This window comes from Molossus molossus, unplaced genomic scaffold, assembly GCF_014108415.1.
Source record: "Molossus molossus isolate mMolMol1 unplaced genomic scaffold, mMolMol1.p scaffold_m16_p_8, whole genome shotgun sequence".
In the NCBI taxonomy this organism is placed as follows: Eukaryota; Metazoa; Chordata; class Mammalia; order Chiroptera; family Molossidae; genus Molossus; species Molossus molossus.
The window spans coordinates 63,576,287-63,598,823 of record NW_023425402.1 but is presented as its reverse complement, the minus strand read 5'-3'; the positions used below and the strand labels follow the sequence as shown (position 1 = coordinate 63,598,823).

At 38.9% G+C, this 22,537-nt stretch overlaps 2 protein-coding genes across 2 annotated transcripts; one reads left to right on the top strand and one right to left on the bottom strand.

The window, feature by feature from the left end:
- The first annotated feature begins 2,180 nt into the window (after positions 1–2,180).
- PM20D2 (peptidase M20 domain containing 2) lies at positions 2,181–18,317 on the top strand. The gene is made up of 7 exons (XM_036249128.1): positions 2,181–2,659; positions 5,474–5,622; positions 11,621–11,763; positions 13,049–13,203; positions 15,451–15,589; positions 17,243–17,350; positions 17,586–18,317. The coding sequence occupies exons 1-7, from the start codon at positions 2,204–2,206 to the stop codon at positions 17,738–17,740; spliced, it is 1,305 nt and encodes a 434-aa protein (XP_036105021.1). The 5' UTR covers positions 2,181–2,203; the 3' UTR covers positions 17,741–18,317.
- A 3,656-nt stretch (positions 18,318–21,973) lies between these two features.
- Positions 21,974–22,537, bottom strand: LOC118620735 (peptidyl-prolyl cis-trans isomerase A-like). Its single transcript, XM_036247748.1, has one exon. It carries the CDS (start codon positions 22,535–22,537, stop codon positions 21,974–21,976), a length of 564 nt encoding a protein of 187 aa, XP_036103641.1.

The following is a 22,537-nucleotide window of genomic DNA, read 5'->3' as shown; positions in this document are numbered from 1 at the left end:
ATATAGTAGTTCAAAAACTGTATAGGTAGTCTATGGATACCTTTAGACTTATTTTCAAAAAAATACATTTGTCGCCCTGGCCGGTTTGGCTCAGCGGTTAGAGCGTCGACCTGCGGTCCTGAGAGACCCGGGTTCGGTTCCCGCTAAGGGCGCGTACCTCGGTTGCAGTTTGTTCCCGGCCCTGGTTGGTCGTGCGGTGGCAGCCACTCGATGTGTCCCTTTCACATCGATGTTTCTCTCTCTCTCTCTCTTCCTCTCTCTCCCTCCCACTCTATCTGTACAAAAAATGGAAAAATGTCCTCGGGTGAGAATAAAAAAAAAAAAAAAATACATTTGTCTTATTATCTGAATATATATTGTCCCATTTAACCTAACTGTGACAAATTAAGGAATAAGATGGTAGAATAAACCCTGGCCGGTTTGGCTCAGCGGTTAGAGTGTTGGCCTGCAGTCCAGAGAGACCCAGGTTTGGTTTCCGCTAAGGGCACGTACCTTTGGCAACCACTCGATGTGTCCTTTTCACGTCGATGTTTCTCTCTCTCTCTCTCTCTCTCCCTCTCCCACTCTATCTGAACAAAATATCAAAAAATGTCCTCGGGTAAGGATTAAAAAAAAAAAAAGATGGTAGAATATGTAAAGCTTATGGAAGCTTTTAATATGTGTGTTAGTACAGGAAGACCCAGGGGAAAGTCCTGGGACTGAAACTACCTCCTTAAAGAGTAGAGAAAGATGGCCACTCTGGTCTGATAATTAATAGTTTGTTAAGGGAAACTTACATATAAGGTGACTCTTGAATGGCTTCAAGACTAAGTAGATCCCCATCCTGCTTGGCATGTGCCAGAGAATTACATAGAACAAGGTGGGGATAGTCACGGATACTAGTACATGAATGCTACCAGGTATGGAAATTATTTTACCAGCTTGACCAGGTCAGGACAACTGCCTGCTCCAGGAACCAGCAAGTAGCAGGAGGCAGGAGAAGGGGTTCTAGTAAGTCAGAGTGAGCATGGATTACAGACAGTCTCTAAGGGGAGTTTGTGGTAAGAATCTCCTTTCTGGCCTGGGCCAGCTCATGGGTCAGACTGCAGTAATGTGATAATGGAACAGTCTCTCCTCCATAAGGTGGAACACCTTAGGATATAAATTTCTGCAGTGCTATTATTAGGCATGACATCAAGGACAGTTTCTTTTCAAACTTTGTGCTTCACTCTGGAGAAAAACAAGAGTATGGCATCTTGAATTTCTTCACCGAGTAACTTAGAACCCAATGAAGAAATATGTGAATACCAGCTGCACATATTATGTTACTTGAGTTCAGCATCAAAATTATAAACAAAACTAGTCATATGTTCTTTCAAAGCTATTGCTATACAAAACAAACATCCAAATCATCAAAATAATATGAATAATTATGACCATAAATCTTTTTACTAACTCTCTGGTTTGGGCTTCTTAAAAACTAATTAAAATTTTTTAGTTCTACTCTACTCAGACTACACTAGCTAGCTAACACATGTGTGTTTACCACATTCCAGATGCGATACTAGACGCTTGCTATACTAGTAAGTTTTGAATCTAATGAGAAAATTATACTTTATAGAGTAAGTTGCAGCTTTCAAATAATGCAGCAATTTCAAGGAAGAAGAAAGTGGAGAGGGGGATACAGAAAATTTAAGTATATAGAGTCTACAGACCAGTGTTCTTTGTATCGTTTTATGAACTAAAAACCCTGTTTAATTTTTTATTACTGTTCTAGAAAGGCGAGTGGAGTTTTTAAGGGGACAATGTTCCACTTGGTCTGCCTCTGATGCCTGTTAACCAATAATACGGTTCTCATTCCGCTGCTGTGGGAAATAAGCAACAACGGAAAAGTAATAATCACTTTAGAGCTTAATTCGGTTGTCAGGACAGCTACGGAGAAGGGGGATGAGTACCTGAACCCCTTGTTCTTCCCAGCGCTCCTGGCCACCGCCCCGGGGCGGAGCACCTGCGGGCTGCAGAGGGGCGGACCACGTTTCCCAGAGGCGCTGGAGGCGGGCTCCCGGGGATGGGGGACCGGTCTGCGGCGAGATGTGGAGCCGGCCTGCGCGCGCGCACCAGTTCTAGCGGACTCTGGGAGCGTGCGCAGACGCGGGGTGCGCTAGGAGGAGCGATCAAGGTGGCATTCGAGCGGAATGCTGACCGGCCACCGATTCTGGGCACGATGAGACCTGGAGAGGAACGACCTGTGGAAGGGGGAGCCTGCGGCGGCGCCTCCGACTTGGAACTGCTGAAGCTGCGCGCGGCGGAGAGCATCGACGAGGCGGCCGAGCGCCTGGGCGCCTTGAGCCGCGCCATCTGGAGCGAGCCCGAGCTGGCCTACGAGGAGCACCATGCCCACGGCGTGCTGACGCGCTTCTTCCAGGGCGAGCCACCGGCCGCCTCTTGGACGGTGCAGCCGCACTACCAGCTGGCCACCGCCTTCCGCGCCGAGTGGGAGCCGCCGGGGGTCCGGACGGCGCCGAGGCCGCTGCACCTGGGCTTTCTGTGCGAGTACGACGCGCTGCCTGGCATCGGGCACGCCTGCGGCCACAACTTAATCGCCGAGGTCGGGGCGGCGGCGGCGCTGGGCGTGAAGGGGGCTCTGGAGGGCCTCCCCGGGCCGCCTCCGCCAGTAAAGGTGAGGTGGGGCCCAGGCGCGGGACTCCCATAACCAGCACGACCTGGGAATGGCAGGACCCGCTGCATTACAAATGCACCTGTGTCGCCCCGACTCGGGGCAGGTGTAAGGGACGGCGCTAGAGATCCCAGCCTCGCCTCTGCCCGAAGGCAGAACCCCTGGATAAAACTTAATGAGTTGCCGACCTAGCGATACTTTGCAGATTTTGGGGTTTTGTTTCCTCTTAGGTAGTTGTAAAGAATTGAGTGGATTCTCTCGAAAAACTTAGAACCAAGCCTGGTTTTTGTTACGGCTTATTTATTTTGGTAACAGTAGCCACCGCAATGTGCTGATAAGGTTGTGCAATCTCTGGAGGAAGTAGTTGTAGGGAAACCTACAGCCCTTAGGCTCCCCTAAAATATTTTGTTTGTGGCAGTCATAGAAGCTGTTGTGATTTGAATCATTGGTTTTTGGTTAGGATATTATACTACCAAACCTCTAGATGTATACAAAAAATTGGGAACTGAATGGATTTACTGCATAGATGTAGTTGATCTTTGAGTCTTAATGTTTATTTCGTGGTATTAGTAAATATCTCCGTTCTTTAAATGGGGAAATGTTTACTTTTGTCATAGGGCAGGTTTAATCCTGTGTTACTCTGTTTTTCCAGATGATATATTCTTCATTCTGTGAGCTAAGATGCAATCATCACCATTCAGGTTAAAGGGAAGACTAATGTTTTATTTTATTCTTTAGCTCATTCTCCCCCCTCTCCCCCCAATGTCAGTAACCTTTTGCTTTCATCCTAACAGTTCCATATTTTGTGACTTTTTCTGTTTAGCTGCTTTCTCTCTTCTGCCTCTGGGGACTTGTTTTTGCATCTGGTTAGGTTTTTGTTTTTTGGGGGTGGGGCATCCTTTGCCTTTGCATGAAACAGTGAAGAGATTTAGCTTTAACCAGGTGTTTGAGAAGTTCGTAGATGTTAGCAAGATTTAACTTGAGAAGTCATCATATTTACCTAGTAAAGAGTTGAGGCTTTAAAGTAGCTTCATTTAAGAGTTTGGGTGCTTTATAACTTCTAAAGAAAGCTAGTCTTTGGGAAATGTACACACTTCTGATTTTGAATGGTAAGCTGAGTTTTTTTTAGCAAGGTTATCTGTTCTACCTGAAAATGAAATTTATGATGATTCCCTTTGCAAGACAAGACTTTCTCCAGCTTGTTACATTGTGTCCTTATACATGATCTTGAAAATAATTAGTTGTTCATAGATATTTTTTCTTTGCTTTAAAATTTTTTTTGAAGAAGTTAAACTGAAATATCAAAGTAAAATGTTTATTCTGCACAGTTCTCTTTTGTTTAATTAGGTGTGTGATGACCAATAAATGTTTGGTGCCTGATTGAACTGGTGGAATCGAATTAGTAAGTGTGTGTAATAGTTGGCCATTTCTAACCATGGTTTTAAGATTTAAGATTTATTAATGCTCTTCATAAAGGATTAATGAATTAAGATCTTTTAATGAAGTAGCTTAGCAAGGAACAGGCCTGAACATCTAATCCCAGTTCTCCCTGCAAATGTGCTCTGTGACCTGGGGCAATACTCTTCACCCTATGCCTTGAAACCACCCTCTTTAACATGATGTTATAGATTGCTCACCTACCTCACAGGGTTGTTGTGAGGAGAACTAATAACTGGAAAGTTCCTTATGAGTAAAGTGCTTATGAATAATTATGTACCTAAACTGAAAGACTTAGTCAAGAAGACACTTTAGGAAATGAGTCTTAAGGAATTTTGAGGAACTTAGTATATAGTATTTATCTTTTTCATCATTGCCATTTGTTTTATAAAATTGAGTTCTATTTTGAAATTCTTAGGATATATTCCCAGAAGTAGGATTGCTGGGTCAAACAGCAGATCCATTTTTAGTTATTTTGAGGGAACTCCATACTGTTTTCCACAGTGGCTGTACCAGTCTGCATTCCCACCAGCAGTATATCAGGGTTCCCTTTTTTCCACATCCCTGCCAGCACTTGTTGTTTGTTGGTTTATTGATGGTAGCCATTCTGATAGGTGTGAGGTAATACCTCATTGTAGTTGTAATTTGCATCTCTCTGATGATTTGTGACATTGAGCATTTTTCATATCTTAAGAATCCTGAAACACCAATCAGAAAGAATATATGCATCCCTATGTTCATAGCAGCACTGTTTATAACAGCTAAGATGTATTTACAATAGGAAATAGCCCAAGTGCCCATCAGTATATGAGTGGATAAAAAAGCTGTGGTACATTTACACAATGGAACATTATGCAGTTGTAAAAAGGCAAGGATCTCTTACCCTTTGAGAGAGCATGGATGGACCTGGAGACTATTATGCTTCGTGAAATAAGCCAATTAGAGAAAGACAAATATCACATGATCTCACTTACAAGTGGAATCAAAAGAACAAAATAGGTCCAGAGGTATAAGTGCATGAAACAGAATAACAGATCTCGGGGTGGGGGTGGACAGGAAGAGATTAACCAACAAATGTATATGCATAACCCATGGACATAGACAATAGCATGGGGAAGGCCTAGGGTGGGGTGGAGTTGGATTGAGGGAAGCAAAAAAGGAGAAAGTGGGAGACATCTGTAATACTGTCAACAAAAAAGGAAAATAGTTTTAAAAATTGAGTTGTAAAATTAGGAAAAGTTTTTTTGTCAGAGAACAAAACATCTCTTCATAGTTTAAGCATTTAATGTAGATTGTGAATACATATGCAAGAGAACTTGTTTGACATTTTCCTACTAGGATTTTTTGTTCTTTTGTTCTGACACAGGTATTTCCTTCTAGGTAATTGTTCTGGGAACCCCTGCAGAAGAAGATGGTGGTGGCAAAATTGATTTAATTGAAGCAGGGGCTTTTAAAAATCTTGATGTTGTTTTTATGGCCCATCCATCCCAAGAGAATGCTGCTTATCTCCCTGATGTGGCTGAACATGAGTAAGTAATCAAGTTGAAATACACTTCTTAGTGGAAAACAGACTATTAGAATACTTTTATGTCTTTTTTTTTTAGAAGAACAAATTTATTGTCTTATAGTTCTGGAGACATGAAGTCTAAAATCAGGTGACAAGGCCAAGGTCCCTCTGAAACCTGTAGGGAGTATCCTCCTGCCTCTTCCAGCTTCGGGTAGCCCCAGGCATTCCTTGGCTTGTGGCAGCCTAATTTTAATCTCTGCCTCTTCACATGTCTTTCCTCTGTGTCTCCAGAATACTTTTATGTCTTAACTGGAGACTAAAACTCCATATTTACACATTTAAAAAGTAAATTGAAAGATAACGATGTGATGTCTTACTTGATTTCCACTGAATCATATTTGGTAAGCCTTTTCTAATTGAAATTTAATATGATGTTCATAAATGGATCATTAAAATAGTGCCTAAAAAGTATAAAAATAGCAAACAGAGTACTTGACACATGTTCTATTTTGAACTGAGTATAATCTGGTTTCTGGCATTTGATATGAAGGCTTTGCAACTGATTTGCAAGAGGCAGCTTTATTAGACTTGGAAAGAAGACACACTTCTCTAGTTTACTTATTTTAATTTGACTTCTTTGAAAAGAGGATAAATTCCTGAGCAAGAATGTAGAAACTGACTAGCTATAATTTTAGTGAAGTGGGACAATCCATACTTTTCTGATGTGTCTGGTGCTGAATCCTTTTATTTATCTTTCTTTATGTTGAAGAGCTCGCTCTCTTTTGGTATCTAGGAGCATGCATTATTGAAGTGGTTTGAATTTTGTGCACCAGAAATTTCAACCACGAGGCCTTGTTTTCAAAGAGTGACTATTATAACTGTTCTGGTATCTTTGTTCTTATCACTGGGAATTGGTGGTGTGACAGTAGGGAGAATCTTTAAACTTTGGTTTTAGGGGTGGTGTATACTAGTACACCTGTGAAAAACTGTAGCAGTTAGAAATCTCTGCCAATGCCTCTGGCTAGAAAGGGGCCTGCAGCTGCAGGCAGGCTTCCCAGCCCATTAGCCTTCTAGGATTTAGGGTTAGGCTTCTTGGTCTTTTTTTTTTTTATCCTCACCGGAGGACTTTTTTTTTTGCATTTATTTTCAGATAGAGCAAGAGAGAGGGAGGAAGAGAGAGAGAAACATCAATGTGAGAGAGAGATACATCAAGTGGTTGCCACCCACATGACCCCAACCAGGGCCGAAACAGGAACCAAACCCGGGACACTCTGGTCCACAGGCTTACATTCTAACCGCTGAGCCAAACCGACCAGGGCAGCTTTTTGGTCTTGATACTGGTCAGTCCAGTTGGCCTGAGGCTTTTTCTTATGTCTGATGTCTTAGATTTTTTTTATTGTCCATCTTTTCAGGTGGAAAAGAGAACAAAAACAAAAATTAAAATGTAAAGAATTACTAATCTCTTCATTCTAAATATCTCTAACCAAAAAAATTTTTAAATGGCACTAAGTCCCTACTGACCACCTTTCCCACGTCTAGTCCCTCCTCTAGAGGTATATATTGTAGCGGTTCCTCTATAAGTTGAAGAAGGGAATGAACACAGAACATAAGACACACAGAACACAAGACATACAGAAGACAAGACACACATAGACAGGACATGGCTGCAGCCCCGAGTGCTTGCAGCAGTTTATTTTTAAAGGCAAAGGTTTGGCAACCAGCCCTGCTTACTTAGCAGCTTTATTGGACTTTGTTCCTTATTTTCTCCTTGAACCCTTTATTTGAATAACATAGTCCCTTATCTGTTCAGTACTGTTCTTGGTAAGAATGTCCCCAGGAAGGTCAGTGCATGCAACTGTTCCTTCAGGCTCCCCCTGTTTGTAGCGTAGGAGTGCCTGAGCTCGTTTGCAAAGCTTCAGGAATGATCGTGGGAATGCAATAAGGTTCAGCCGTTTGCAGCTGCCCTTAGTTGTCTTTAGTATGTGGGTCTCACTTTAGTGATCCTCAGAACTCCTTCATATATCCTTTCAGGACTTCTGGTTATATTTACAGACATAATAAGTAGGGACATGTATAAATTAAATTGTAAAGGAGGATTTCCACTCTGAAATACTCTGCTAAATAGGTTATCGGTCTGCTTATTGCTTTTTAAAATTAAACAATATGGCCCTGGTCGGTTTTGCTCAGTGGTTAGAGCTTTGGCCTGCGGTCCAGAGAGACCTGGGTTCGGTTTCCGCTAGGGGAACGTACCTTGGTTGCAGTTTGTCCCCGCCCCGGTAGGGGTTGTGTGGGTGGCACACACAACCAGTTGATGTGTCTCTCTCCCATTGGTGTTTGTCTCTCTCTTCCTCCCTCTCTCCCTCCTGCTCTGACATGCAAAAATGTCCTCGGGTGAGGATAAAATAAAATAAAATTAAGTTAAACAATATGTCCCATACTTACCTGGCAGGGGAGATACTATTGTTGTAACCCAGGAGATCGACCATACTCAGACTCCATTTTTCAGTTTTTGGGGATGTTTTATTACCTGCGCAGGGACTGCAGCCAACCTACACAGAGGAGAACTGCAGCCCCGAGCTCAGGGGGAGGGTTGCTTATATAGGGCAGGGGTCATTCAAGAGTTTAGCAGAGCAAGCAAGCTGCTTGTACAGAAGCGGAGGCAGTTATCGATAAGCAGGAGGGAACGGAGGTGGGAGGGAGCTGAGGCGAAAGGGAACTGGGTAAACTGGGTCAGCATACATCTATTCTGCTATTCATTCCATTATCCAAGTTTTAAAAACTAACAAATTCGAGACGGGTATCAGCGGATATCAGCGGTCAGTCAGGTGCAATACACACATGTTGAACAGTTACAGTTTTATGGGGTAAAGGGAGCTTCAGTTTCTCCCTATCAGTTTCTTTACAGAGCATGCAGGACACTCTGGCCTTGGGGCCGTTTCTGTCCTCCCTTTTCTTGAAGGATGTTGCTTTTCAAATTCCCAGTGAAGGTCAAACTCTAGTTAATTTTTATGGGGCTAAAGCCCTCTATAACATTCCCCATTGTTCATCTTGCTGTCTCTGAGGTTGTTAATTAGGGCAGCTCAAAGACAAGTTGGATTCTAAGGACAGTGAGCTACAACACTATGATCATAAAATTAAATATGTGTTGAAAATCATTCCATATCATTTTGTATAAATATATGCTTGTTAAGCCTAAAATACTAATGCTAATACAAAACAATCATTAACACTTATTTTCTTGCAGTTCGTTGTACTTTAATTGTGCATAGGTCTGAACTGTGGAAGAAATGGTGCTAGAGTCGTTTTCATAAAGGACATGCTTCTACGTTCTATACATTTGTCACAGTTTTGTTGAAATTCCAGTTTCAGGGTGATGGTGATAAGATATATAGCAAGGAATTAACAAGTATTGTAAAATCTTAGAAATATGTTTGGTCGCCCTGGCTGGTTTGGCTCAGCAGTTAGAGCATCGGCCCACAGACCATAGAGTCATGGGTTCGGTTCCCGCTAGGGGCACGTACCTTGGTTGCAGTTTGTCCCCGGCCCCGGTTGGGGTCATGTGGGTGGCAACCACTGGATGTGTCTCTCTCACATTGATGTTTCTCTCTCCCTCTTCCTCCTTCTCTCCCTTCTGCTCTATCTGAAGATAAATGTAAAAAAAAAAAAAAAAAAAAAGTTTGGTCTCTTTTACTTCTTTTTGTTTTGGTAACAAAATGTTTGGAATCAGGAAATACCATGAGCACTCTAGGAACTCCTGACTCTAGCCCATTTTTTAAAAAGTCTAGCCCTGTCGCCCTGGCCAGTTTGGCTCAGCGGTTAGAGCATCGACCTGCGGTCCAGAGAGACCCGGGTTCGGTTCCCGCTAAGGGCACGTACCTCGGTTGCAGTTTGTCCCCAGCCCTGGTTGGTCGTGCGGGTGGCAACCACTTGATGTGTCCCTTCACATCGATGTTTCTCTCTCTCTCTCTTCCTCTCTCTCCCTCCCGCTCTGTCTGAAAAAATGCAAAAATGTCCTCGGGTGAGGATAAAAAAAAAAAAAAAGTCTAGCCCTGTAGCAGGGTGAAGCTCAGTGGTGTGGCCTCCTGTGTGGTCTGGTGTAATTGACTAAAGGGAGCAGAAGCTGTCTTCTGTGCTAAACTTAGGGAAGTAAGGGAGTGGGGGTGGGGGCCATGGTTCTTAATAACTAAAGCATCCTCAACTTGTATCCAGGCTTCTAACATTCATGAGTTGGTCTCTGGTTTTTGACTGTGGAAAGCAACTAACCAGTATACTAAAAATAAAATAAAATGAACACAAAGATGCAAGTTGGAAATTGAAGTGTAAAATGCTGTTTTGTTTTGGTTTGTTTTTCTCAGAGTAGAGTTACCTTAATGATTTCTTTTAAAGGTCTTTTTGATGCTTCTATATGAAGCAATTTTTGGAAGTAACTGGATCTTCTGGGAAATCTTAAAAGGCTCTTCTTCAGTAGGACCAAAGAATTTCCCTGACAGAACACTTTATTTAGGAGTTGGCTTGCTAAATTTGAACCCAGCTCCCAGTAACCAGTTTGGAGAAAGTTGGCTTCTAGGGCATAGGGGATGTTAGAAAGCCCTTGGCTTCCCTCATGAGTAAAATAAGTTTATTCCTTCGTAGTTTGGTGATGGGAGCGTCATGTGAATTGTGAGATGTAGTAGGAGAAGCCCCAGAACTTCCCTGTCAGTTACATTCAGGTCTGTCATGTTCAGTCTTTGGTAGAAAGGGCTAAAGCTTTAGAAAGATGCCCACATTTCAGAACATCATGAAAGACACAGTCTAATAAATAAGGTGGAAACCTCAGAAAGTGGATATTTTTTTGGAGACGAGGCAAGTACATTTAATGGAGAGATTATATGATCCACATTACACTTAGAAGAATGCTAATGAGGGTGCATTGTGGAGGTCAGAAGTTTTTAGAAGATTAGTAACAGCTTCTTAAAACTGGTAACATCTCAATGAAGTCTATTATTTTCTTTCCATGTGCACTCTGAATATAGTAAGAAAGATCAATTATCTTTTAATTGATAATAGTAAGAAAGATCAATTAGCTGTTAATCCTAAGTAACAACCTCCCTGGCTGTACTAGGAGCTAGAAATAGCAGTATCATTAAGATCGGCTCTGGCAGAAGGGAAACCAAAGGAATTTTTATTTAGAAAGAAATAAGGAAGTAGGCAAGAAAGTAGTGATGACATGCGATCTAGTCTGGGGGAGAAACAAGGTAACCAGTTGGGCTTTAAAATATTTTCTAAGCAAGTCATCTTTATAAATAATAGGCAATCCTTCTCTAAACTTTATTATTGTTTGTGTGTGTGTGTGTGTGTGTGTGTGTGTGTTTACTGTATCTAAGTAGTTAGACTGTTTAGTTAGTCTAAGTTAGACTAAGTAGTTAGTCCTCAAATAGGACTATTTGAAGTGGAATAACAATAATTTATAAAATTATATCAGTGTTATAGATATTTTGGAACATTAATAAAATATTGGTCAGGAACAACTGACTTAATACTAAAGTATCCTATCGTGTGAGTATAATCTGATTTTTACAGGTTGTCCTAACCCATTTCAGATGTCACCTTTCTCTTTCCTTGACCTTCCCCAACCCTTAAGAATTATCTGAGTTTTTACAGACCTTTGATATAGAATTATCACAGTGATGTGTAGAAAGAGACATGAGTCATCTTTTTTGTAATTCCAGCACCTAATACAGTATTGCATATTTGTTTAAATTGAATTGTATACAGATTTAATTTGCATAGGAAGTTGATTGATCAGTTTCTCTTTTTCTCTCTCACTTTTTTTAGAATGCCTTCTTTGTGTCAGTCACTGTATTATGTAATAATAAACTACAACTAGGATACATAAATTGCTGTTACTGCTACAACTTTTTTTAAAACAATTCTAGCAGTGTGAATTAATTTAAATACTAGTTGGATAATTCTAACTACTTGGATTTTCTTACTTTAGTGATATTGAAAAAAGTAATTCCAATTGATGTTTTATTTCCTAGTGTGACTGTGAAATATTATGGAAAAGCATCTCATGCTGCTGCTTATCCCTGGGAGGGAGTGAACGCATTAGATGCTGCTGTTCTCGCCTATAACAATTTGTCTGTGTTAAGACAGCAAATGAAACCAACCTGGAGAGTTCATGGTACGAACTGTTTTGTGTAATAGGTGGTGCTTAATGTATTTCAGTGCAATATAATTACTTAATGTTGGATTTTTTTAAAACATTGGAAACATTTTATGTACTAATTGAGTACTTCAAAATATGTAAATATTTTCAGAATTTATGTGACAGGATGCTAAGATGTTTGTCTTTTTATGGGTAAGAAGACATATACAATTATTAAACAGAAATGGAATAGTCATATTGAGTATTAGAGGTCAGTAGTTTTATATAAGGATATATGTTCTTTCTGTGGTCGTTTACAAGTTGGAACTTGATTTTGCAGTTGTCCTGTCTCTTAATGATAACCACATTTTGTCATTTCCTCAATTTAAAAAAAGTTATGGTTGCTGGTTTTATTTTCTCAAGTGCTGTTAATCCTAAGTAACATCTTTTAAAATTATGTATATCACCTTAATATAAATACAGTAATAAAGTACTGTCTTGAAGGTACAGTTTTATTTTTTAGTTTATTTCCTTATGATTTAGAAATTATTATACTTTAATACCTATTTTTTTTACCTGATTTTGCTATAGGCTTAAATTAGTTTGTAATTACACTTTTACCAATCTCCCATCTTATTTTCTAAAAGGAATAAGCAGAAATATGTAACAATAATATTTTTAAAAAGTAGGTATATAAAATTAAATTTTGCATATCTATTTTAGTTATAACTTTGAGTAGCTAAATCTTCCTTCTCTGTGTAGTTCCAAATAAATGCATTTATTTTAACAGTTAATAGTACTTAGCGATCTTTGACACATTGGTTTATTTTTAACATGAAAATTATTTTCTCAGAGCCAAATGCCTTTTAAAATACTCATGTGATTCTTGAGGTACAAGGGTAGTTAAGGAACTTCACACTTTTGGGGTTTTTTTCTCTTCTCATTGAAACTTTATCAAAATGTACAACTGTAATATAAGCTGCTGAAATAAAAGTATTTTCCAGAAGGCTTAATATAGTTATATAATTTCTGATAGTTTTTTTTATAGCCAGGATTAAAAATTTCTTATAAATTCCTTAGGATGAAGTACATATAGACAGTTATTTTATTTCTTTTCCTATTAGCCAGAAAGTATCACCATATGATATGTAGAAAATTTTGTTGTACAGCAAAATCTTTGATTGGTATATCTGTGAAGTAAATAAGTTAAAAAAATTTTTTTATGTACATATTGGCTGAAAAACGTTATGGGTGTATTTAAGCTTAGAGAAATGGTCTCCAAACTCCAAGCTCAATTCCAGTAATTTGATTCTTTTTATAGGTATAATAAAAAATGGTGGTGTAAAACCCAATATAATTCCCTCTTATTCTGAATTAATCTATTACGTCCGTGCACCCTCAATGAAAGAACTTCCAGTTTTGATCAAAAAGACAGAAGATTGCTTCAGAGCTGCAGCTTTGGCTACTGGGTGCACAGTAAGAACTTTTAAGAGTTAATCTAAATTTATAATCAGAAGTATATAAGTGGGCTGGGGTTGTTTATATTAAGTAGATTAGAACCTTACTTGCTTCTTTTTCATTTGGTAACGTCTTGAATATATAAAATCAGTTGACTGAATAGTTTATGTGAAAGTCTTCACTTATTGCCCCCCGCAAGGTGAATTGTGCAATATGAATTAAATTTCAAACTCCTGCCCCTTTATTAAAAAGCAGTTTCAGCCCAGCCTGTGTGGCTCGGTGGTTGAGTGTCAACCCATGCACCAAGAGGTCACCAGTTCAATTCCCAGTCAGGGCACATGCCCAAGTTGTGGGCCAGATCCTCAGTGGGGGGCATATAGGAGGTGGCCAGTCTATGTTCTCTCTCATGGATATTTCTCTCTCTCTCTCTCTCTCTCTCTCTCTCTCTCCCTCTAAAATCAATAAAGAAAAAAAATTTTTTTTAAGTCTTCACTTATCTATTTTACTCAGTGTCTATGCAGGGAAGACTACAGTCATCTTATCACAGTAATTAGATTAACTCTGCTACTGCTGATCTGGAATTCTTGCCTGTTGCAAGTTATAGCCTTCCTTGTTGATAGTTTGCTTTTAGAATTGCTCTGTACAGTTTCTATAAAGGAAACTTTATGACAAAATCAGCAAAGGCTATTTTTGGCTAAGTTCTAGATATGTGTGGTAGGGATGTAAATACTTATATCTTGCTGGAATGAAACTTAAAATAGTCACAGAAGTTAGTCAAGAGGTTTTGTTCACTTGTACCATGAAATCAGTAACATTTATATACCAATTATGTGAGGCATACAGTGGGATGAGAAGTTACAGAATGACACACATTTTGCCCAGGTTGGAGCCAGTATTCTAGTTGGAGAGATGAGATCTGGATCTGTGCCTCTCTCAATCTCACTGACTCTCTAGCTTTTGGAAACATTGTTTAATATTTCTTGGCCTCCATTTTCTCTTGAAAAATGGAGATAATATAATCTATTTTAGGGTTCTTGTGAGAATTAAATGAGATAGTGTTTATGAAGAGTTAGAGTCTAACCGTCACACATAATACCTTCTTTTTTGCTGCCCTCGGTAGACTGAGGTGTAGGATTTATTCACATAGTAGCAGTGTCTCAGTCAGTAACAATGATTCTCAGACAGGATATGTTAAGTATCCAAAGAATAAAAAAATTAAGCATTTAGCCCTTGTTTATTTATAATTGTAAATATTTTAAATATTTTAAAAATATATTTTTAATTGATTTTTTAAATAGAGAGGAAGTGAGAGGGGGAGAAAGATAGAAACACCGATGAGAGAGAAACATCAGTGGGCTGCCTCCTGCATGCCCCATACTGGGGATTGAACCTGCAAACCTGGGCATGTGCCCTGACTGAGAATTGAGCTGGTGACCTTTTGGTGCATGGGACGATGCTCAATCCACTGAGCCACACCAGCCAGGCTTAAATATTTGTTTATAAAATAAATACATGAACTATGATCTTTCGCTAGTATCTCACGATGTAATATTCCCTTAGGTTAAGGTTCTTTGTTATTGGATTTCGATCTGTATTTTAAATAGTCTTTTAGTAACTTTTTATATTTTGGTTGACTTGTAATATCTGGTTAGGTTGTCATTGTTGCTAGGAATAGATGTCATCTCTGCCATTTTATAATTGGTTTTTGCTAATGTTCTAGGTATTATCTTTAGTTTGAGGGAGTATTGCCCATTTTGATTTAATCAAAACTAAATCTGTAAATTCTGAATCTTCTTTCTCTCAGGGTACCTTTGTACCTTTCCGACCAGGCAATGGTGTCAATGTTAGTCTGTATATTGAATATTAGTAAAGCTTAATTTCTTATTGTAGAGGTCACAGACTAGAACAGTGTTTCTTAGAGTGTTTGGACCACCTGCATCAGGATTACTTGGGGGTGCTGGTTAAAGTAGAGATTCTGACTCTCTCCCATACCCTACTGAGGTGACTAAAGTTGAGACTCACTGGCTAGTAGAGCTAGGTGACATCATGTAGTTTGGTGCATATATGACACAGGAGATAGGGTCCTAGGAACTCTCGTTAGTAGAAAATACATATTTTTGTAAGGTAAGAGATTTGAGAGAGTTTACATACTCTCTTAACCCCCCTCTTAACCTTTTTCTAGTAAATAAAACATTGCTGGTTTGAAATTTAGATAGTAAATTTGAGTTTTTTATTTCAAAATATTTTTTTTTAATTTTATTTTAGGTAGAAATTAAAGGTGGAGCACATGATTATTACAATGTCCTTCCCAATAAGAGCTTATGGAAAGCTTATATTGAAAATGGGGAAAAGCTGGGAATAGATTTCATTTCAGAAAATGATGCAGTTTTGAATGGCTCTTCAGGTAATTAAGATATTTTATATATTACGCTATTTGAGGAAGGGAAATACCATCTTTGATTGAATTGTTTTGTTTAGTAGCTTTGAAGGCAAGGAGGTATTGCTGATGTTTTAAATGATATTTTTTACAAACTTAATGGTTAGGGGAAGGAAACTAATGAACCTCTTCAGTGATTGTAGAGTGTCAAATGAGCAGATTTGTTTTTAGAAATAGCCAACATACATTTTGCTTTATATTCTAAATATTTCTAGTGTTAAATTTGCTTAGTTCTAACTTTTTAAAATGATTTTTTATTTTTCAGTTACAATTGGTTAACATACAATATTATATTAGTTTCAGGTGTATAACCCAGTGTGATTGGACATTATATAACTTAGTAAGTGATCACCCCATTACAAACAAGTTTTAAATAACCTACTAATAGGGGAAATAGAATTTAAATTCATTTTTAGTCATCAGTATACAGGCTACTAAGTACTTAAATAGTTACATGGGGTCATTTTTGGTTTCTGAGAAATAACAAACAACTATTAAAATTTAAATAATCAGCCTGGCCAGTGTGGCTCATTGGTTGAGCATCGACCCATGTACTAAAAGGTCACGGGTTCAATTCCTGGTCAGGGCAGATGCCCAGTTTGTAGGCCAAATCCCCAGTGGAGAGCGTGCAGAAGGTGGCCAGTTGATGTGCTCTCTCATCAATGTTTCTGTCTCTCCCTCTTCCTTTGTCTCTCTCTAAAATCAATAAAGAAAAAGATTTTTTTATATTCTCATTTGAGGACATTTTTGTATTTATCTTCAGATAGAGTGGGAGGGAGAGAGGGAGGAAGAGAGAGAGAAACATCCATGTGAGAGAGAGACATCTACTGGCTGCCACCCATATGACCCCAACCAGGGCCAGGGACAAACTGCAACTGAGGTACATACCCTTAGTGGGAACAAAACCCGGGTCTCTCTGGTCCACGTGCTGATGCTCTAAACTCTGAGTCAAACAGACCAGGGCAAGAAAAAAAAATTTTTTTTTATTTAAATAATCATAAGTGTATTGGGGGTTATTTTGGATTTTTTTCCTCTTAAAAACATTATTACTAATACATTTGCATCTTAGAAATGTATCTCCTAAACTATAATCATAGATATTGATGAAGTAGACTCTGAAAGACTTGGTGATAAAAATGGGGTGCCGATCTCATTCATTAAGATAAGAAGTTCAGGAGAATGAACAGGTTGGGGTGTGGGGAGTTGGTATAAATAATTCATATGTTAAATATGAGGTGCTTACAGGATTTCTAAGAGGAGCTGTCCAGTAGCCTGTTGAATCTAGAACCCCCAGAAGATATCTAGGTTGGAGATTTAGGAGTTTTCAATGTCTGAAAGGTCATTGAAAACAGTTGTTGAGGTTGCTCAAGAAATCCTAGGGATCACTAGCAGTTACTACACAAACAAAGGTATCAATCTAGAGAAGGAGATGGAGAGTGATCAGAGAAGGACAGACAATCAGGAGAGAGTGGAGTTATAGAAGCCACAGGTGTGGAGAATTTCTAGAAGGGAAGGAGCAGTAAATCATGACAGGTGCTAAAGAGGCTGAATAAAGTAAGTATAATCTAGTATCCATTGGACCAGCAATGAGAAATTCATGGATTGTCTTACCTTTTCAAGGATCTACTGATTTTGGAAATGTTAGTTTTGTCGTTCCTGGAATTCACCCATATTTCTACATTGGCTCTGATGCCTTGAATCATACAGAAGAATATACTGAAGCTGCTGGTAAGTATTATTAGAAGTGAATGTTTTGGCACATGCTCTCCTTTTGTAGTAGTAGCTGCCTTTCTGATTGTTTAGTGTAACCTATTGTTATTACATTACTTAACATCACCTCAGAAAGCACTATGTTGTGGTGGGCAGTGGAGAGGCAATTTAGATGTTGAGAGCTAATATGAAAACTAATAAGTTAATTTATGATAATATGGAAGTATTTTAATTTGTCTTCTCTACCTTTTAGGATCACAAGAAGCTCAATTCTATACTTTGCGTACAGCCAAAGCACTGGCAATGACTGCGTTGGATGTTATTTTTAAACCAGAGTTGCTGGAAAGAATCAGAGAGGACTTTAAATCAAAACTTCAAGAAGAAGAGTTTTTAAATAGAGTAGAATAAAAGGAAGATTTAGGAGCCACTTATGGATCATTAAGAAGAAATTATGATTTATTTTCTGTAATCTTTTTTGATGAAGGAGGAGGGCATGCTTGTTTTTCAATCTTAGAGGAGTAAAATCTCTCTTACCTAAAAAGTGAGGACCTGGTGTGGTGAAAACACATCAACTCTTAGGTAAATTAAAATTTTCACAAGTTTATATTTGATGGAATTGTGATCTTTCAGGAGCTGGTATGTGGTTGCATTTCTTAAACAACTTGGATGATACACGGTTTATCAGTGATAATAGTTTATAAATCCATATGTTGTGTAAGTACATTTCAAAAGATCATAGGGGCTTCAAAACTTATATTCAGAATTTGACACATGAAAGATTTTTTTCTGGTATAGGGTGGTAAAATTGTTCTATAAAGTATTTTTAAAATTCAAGTTCTAAATTTGGGGGAAGTTCACTTTGATGTCTGACTGTGTTTTGGTTTAGAGGCTGTTTTCATTAATAATAAAAGTAGGTTTTTAATCAGAAATGCTGTGGGAAACAACCAGAAATTCAGTACAAAGAATAAGCTTTGGTTTTACCATTTGAAGGAAAAATAAAATGTTCATATTTTAAATAAAATTAAGTCTGAGAAGTGTTACTAAAATTTTGTTCCTAAGTCCATATTACTATAATAGGAAAAATTATAGATGCATAGTATTGGACTCATCCTGTAAGGTGTTTGCTTGGTAGCCTAGTGTGTTCTAAGAGGACTTAATAAGAGAGGAACAATGTCTACTTACTTTGAGTGTTAATGTCATGTAACTACTCTGGCTTCTACTCAAAAGCCAGCCTGTGTAGGCTGGGTGCACATTATAGTTTACTGAGTTTAGAGGATAGAATTCTAAGCCTCCTTAAGCCCAATGCTAGCTAGCCCAATATTAATTTTAAAGTATTGTAAGTTTTTCTTGGTTCTTATTTTAATGTGATAAAAGAATGTTTAAAAAGTATCTGTTAAAGCAAACTATTTAAGTTATGAACATAGTAAAGCTTCAGTATATTTTAAAGGGAGTTTCTCAAATTTGAGGGTAAATATTCTAAAACGGAAGGGGAAGGAGTGAAAAGTGAGCATTTGGCCTCTGCTGTAAGTAAGTCACTTGGGCCCCTCTGAGCCTTCAGCTCTCCATTTGGAAAGTTAGAGTAAATCACTTACACTTACAGTCCTTTGAACCTCTAATTCCTAATAGTTTGGGGGAGTGTTGATACTTGAGAATTGCTTATCTTCTACATCGGGGGTCTGCAAATTATAGTCTGATTTGGGAAGCAGACTGATTTTATATGGCTAGCATGCTAAAAATGATTGGGGTGGGCAGGGAGCAGAAACAGACTAGATGATGTGACCTCAAAACCTAAAAGTATTTGCTATTTGGTCCATTACAAAAAATGTTTGCCAGCTCCTATCCTCTATAACAGTAGAATAAAACCTGTTTCTCTTTTATTTATATCATATAGTCAGATGTTCTCCTAGGATAAAACTCAAGTCTCTGAATTGAAAACATTGAGAAAAGGGATTTAGCTTTGGCTGGTTTGGCTCAGCGGTTAGAACATTGTCTCGCAGACTGGAAAGTCCTGGGTTCGGTACCAGGGCACGTACCTCAGTTGCAGTTTGTCCCTGGCCCTGATTGGGGTCGTGTGGGTGGCACCCACTCTGTGTTTCTTGCATTGATGTTGCTCTCTCTCTTCCTCCCTCTCTCCCTGCCGCTCTGTCTGAAGATAAATGCAAAAATGTCCTCGGGTGAGGATAAAAAAAGGGGGGTGGTGGATTTAGATGGCTGTGCCTTGACTTAACCATTACAAGGCAGCAGTTTGCCTCACTGGAGTTCTGCCCCTTCAGAAGTGTGCCTTCTTTCAGCATTTACTTCACTGCGAGATGCAGTTACCCTGCTGCCTTAAGACCTTGCCCTATGGAAGCCAGTCTTCTAACTTTTCATCTTAACTTTCAGAACTTGACCCTTTCCACCACACTTTTTGTCTGATTATTTATAAGCTCAAAAAGTCATGGTTGGTATATTATATATAGGGGAGGGATCAACAACAAAGGCGTCAGGCTGAGGATTGACTATGTCTGAGACCTCTGGTTTATATAAATAATTAGTTTCCTAATGATCAATTTTATAAATTTCTCAAGTCATATTTAAGTTCCTGCACTCAGGAATGTGGTTTTATTTTCTAAAACCTTGATAACATTCTAGAACACTGTCTGTAACCTGGTATCCCAACACACTGATATTCTCTCATCTTCTGTGAAGTGTCAGAAGATCATCGTTACTCATATAAAGTATCTGTATTTTTCTTGTGATTAAATTACTTTTTAAAAACAAGTGAGAGGAAATTGAAGATTAGCGTTCTGTGGCTTCGCTTGCATCTGGCAAGCATTCTTGTGTGGGACAGCAGGAAGTGGCCATGCCGCTGGCACGCAGGGAGTAAGTATAATGCACCTGCCGTCTGCCACCCGTCATAGTGAGGAACTGATACTGATGGATCACTAAGATTTGGGTCACGTTTGGGTTTCTGTAATACTTTATTTCTTTTTCAATTTTTGAAAAATTTGGTCCAAATAAATGTCTCCCCATTTGGAATATGCCATGCAATTATCGTCAGAAAAAAGGTTGAGCACTGATGTTCTAGAGTCTTGAACTATGAGGTTTTTTTTTCAGATCTTTACTTGTTTTACCTTATTTTACTTTAACAGTTTTTTAATATAATTCAGATTTTAAAATACCTTTTTACTTTTTATGTACCAGTGAGTTAATTGAGCCATATTACACTATAAAGTGTAAATAAATACATAAATAAATGCTGGAGTCAAATTCTTATGTCCAGAGCAACCAACTATAGCCAATCTTTGTTATGCCATTTGAATTTGGGAGAGTGCTTCCTTTTGTAGTGATAGTTTTTTCTTTTCTTTTCTTTTTTTAATTATGTTTTTATTGATTTTTTTTCGAGAGAGAAGGGACAGAGAGAGAGAAACATTGATGGGAGAGAGAAACATTGATTGGCAGCATACCCTCTACTGGGGATGGAGCCTGCAACCCAGGCATGTGCCCTGAGGAGAATCGAACCTCGACCTCCCAGTCCATGGGACGGCACTCAATCCACTGAGCTACATCTGCTGGGAAATAGTTTTTCCTTTTGGAACTTAGTTCTTTCTTTACTTTCATGTCCAGTGGCATGTTTTCTAAACAATTGTGCTAAATTTTCCTAAGTGTTTATTCTTAGCTTAAATGATCTTTGTTGGCTGGTTGGTTGGTTGGTTCTCATATTTTGGATAGAATTTCCAAAGATCTTGGAAGTTAAAGAGGGATGTATTAGATTATAGGTGAACAGTGTCACTTTTAGAAAGGTTATATTTAGCTCTTTATACTTAAAAGATCAGTGCTTGTTTTTAGGAAGTTGACAAATGAATAGACCTTTTAAATTTTGTATCTTGTTCTTGAGGAAGGGGGCAATATGTTTTTCTCCCAATTAGTTTGAATAATGACATTTTATTATCACTGAAATTCACTGATAATATATACCTATATATTGTATTTTATTCCTCCACTAGATTATGTATTTTTCAAAGCCACAGTCTTTTCAATTTGCTTAATTTGTTTCAGGTACACCTAACCCTCACTTAGTTGGGGAAAAAAGGCCAAGCTAACTTTCTGCAAAGTTTAAAATTATATAATTTTTAAAATATTGAGTTAGTCCCTGGCCAGTTTGGCTCAGTGGTAGAGTGTCGGCCTGTGGACCAATGAGTCCCGGGTTGGATTCTAGCCAAGGGCCCATACCTCGCTTGCGATTCATCCCCAACCCTGGTTGGGGTCATGCGGGAGGCAACCAGTCCATGTGTCCTGGTCACACTGATGTTTCTCCCTTTCTCTCCCTCCCACTCTATCTGAAGATAAATAGAAAAATATCCTTGGGTGAGGATTAAAAAATAAATAATAATAATAATAAAACATTGAAGTAGTTCTGACCTAGAGATATAGTTGGATCTGCTTGAGGTGTCTTTGTTTTTATGGAAAATGCTTTTTTTTTTTTTTACTATTGTGTAGTTTTTATTTCATAGTCATAAATTTAACTCTGCAATCCAGCTAGACTTGGAAGGGGTAAAGAAAATATGGAACCCAATGAACTTGCAGCAAGAGCATGAATATTATAGAAACATTCCATAGAAACATTCCACGCAGATGGGGGTGAAGGGGTGCTCTCCTGAGCTACAGAAAGAATGGTCTGGTAGTTAAGATAAAACACAAGTCAAATTTATTAGAGTTGTCCACTGTCAGCAATGGTGATCTTCTCGGTAATCTTGCCGTTCCTGGACCTGACACTCCATGGCTGTCATTAGCCATGCCCTCTTTCACCTGGCTGAAGACCACGTGCTTGCCATCCCACCACTCAGTCTTGGCAGTACAGATGGAAAACTGGGAACCGTTTGTGTTGGGTCCAGCATTTGCCACGGACGTGACGCCAGGACCCATGTGCTTCAGGATGAAATTCTCATCATCAAATTTCTCCCCATAGGTGGACTCGCCATCTGTGTCATTATGGCGTGTGAAGCCACCACCCTGGGACATAAATCCCGAAATAATCCTGTGAAAGCAGGAACCTTTATAACCAAATCCTTTCTCCCTAGTGCTCAGAGCAGGAAAATTTTCTGTTGTCTTTGGAACTTTGTCCACAAACAGCTCAAAGGAGACACGGCCCAAGGATGATCGCCCTGACGGTGATGTCGAAGTACACGGTGGGTTCACCATGGCTGGGCTCGAGAGGTTCCGCAT

Excerpts from the sequence above, each read along its gene's own strand:
- LOC118620735 (XM_036247748.1), bottom strand. The coding sequence starts at position 22,537 with ATGCGGAACCTCTCGAGCCCAGCCATGGTGAACCCACCGTGTACTTCG.
- PM20D2 (XM_036249128.1), top strand. The coding sequence starts at position 2,204 with ATGAGACCTGGAGAGGAACGACCTGTGGAAGGGGGAGCCTGCGGCGGC. Across the intron at positions 5,623-11,620 it reads CCTGATGTGGCTGAACATGA|TGTGACTGTGAAATATTATG; the intron begins GTAAGTAATCAA and ends TTTATTTCCTAG. Across the intron at positions 11,764-13,048 it reads ACCAACCTGGAGAGTTCATG|GTATAATAAAAAATGGTGGT; the intron begins GTACGAACTGTT and ends TTCTTTTTATAG.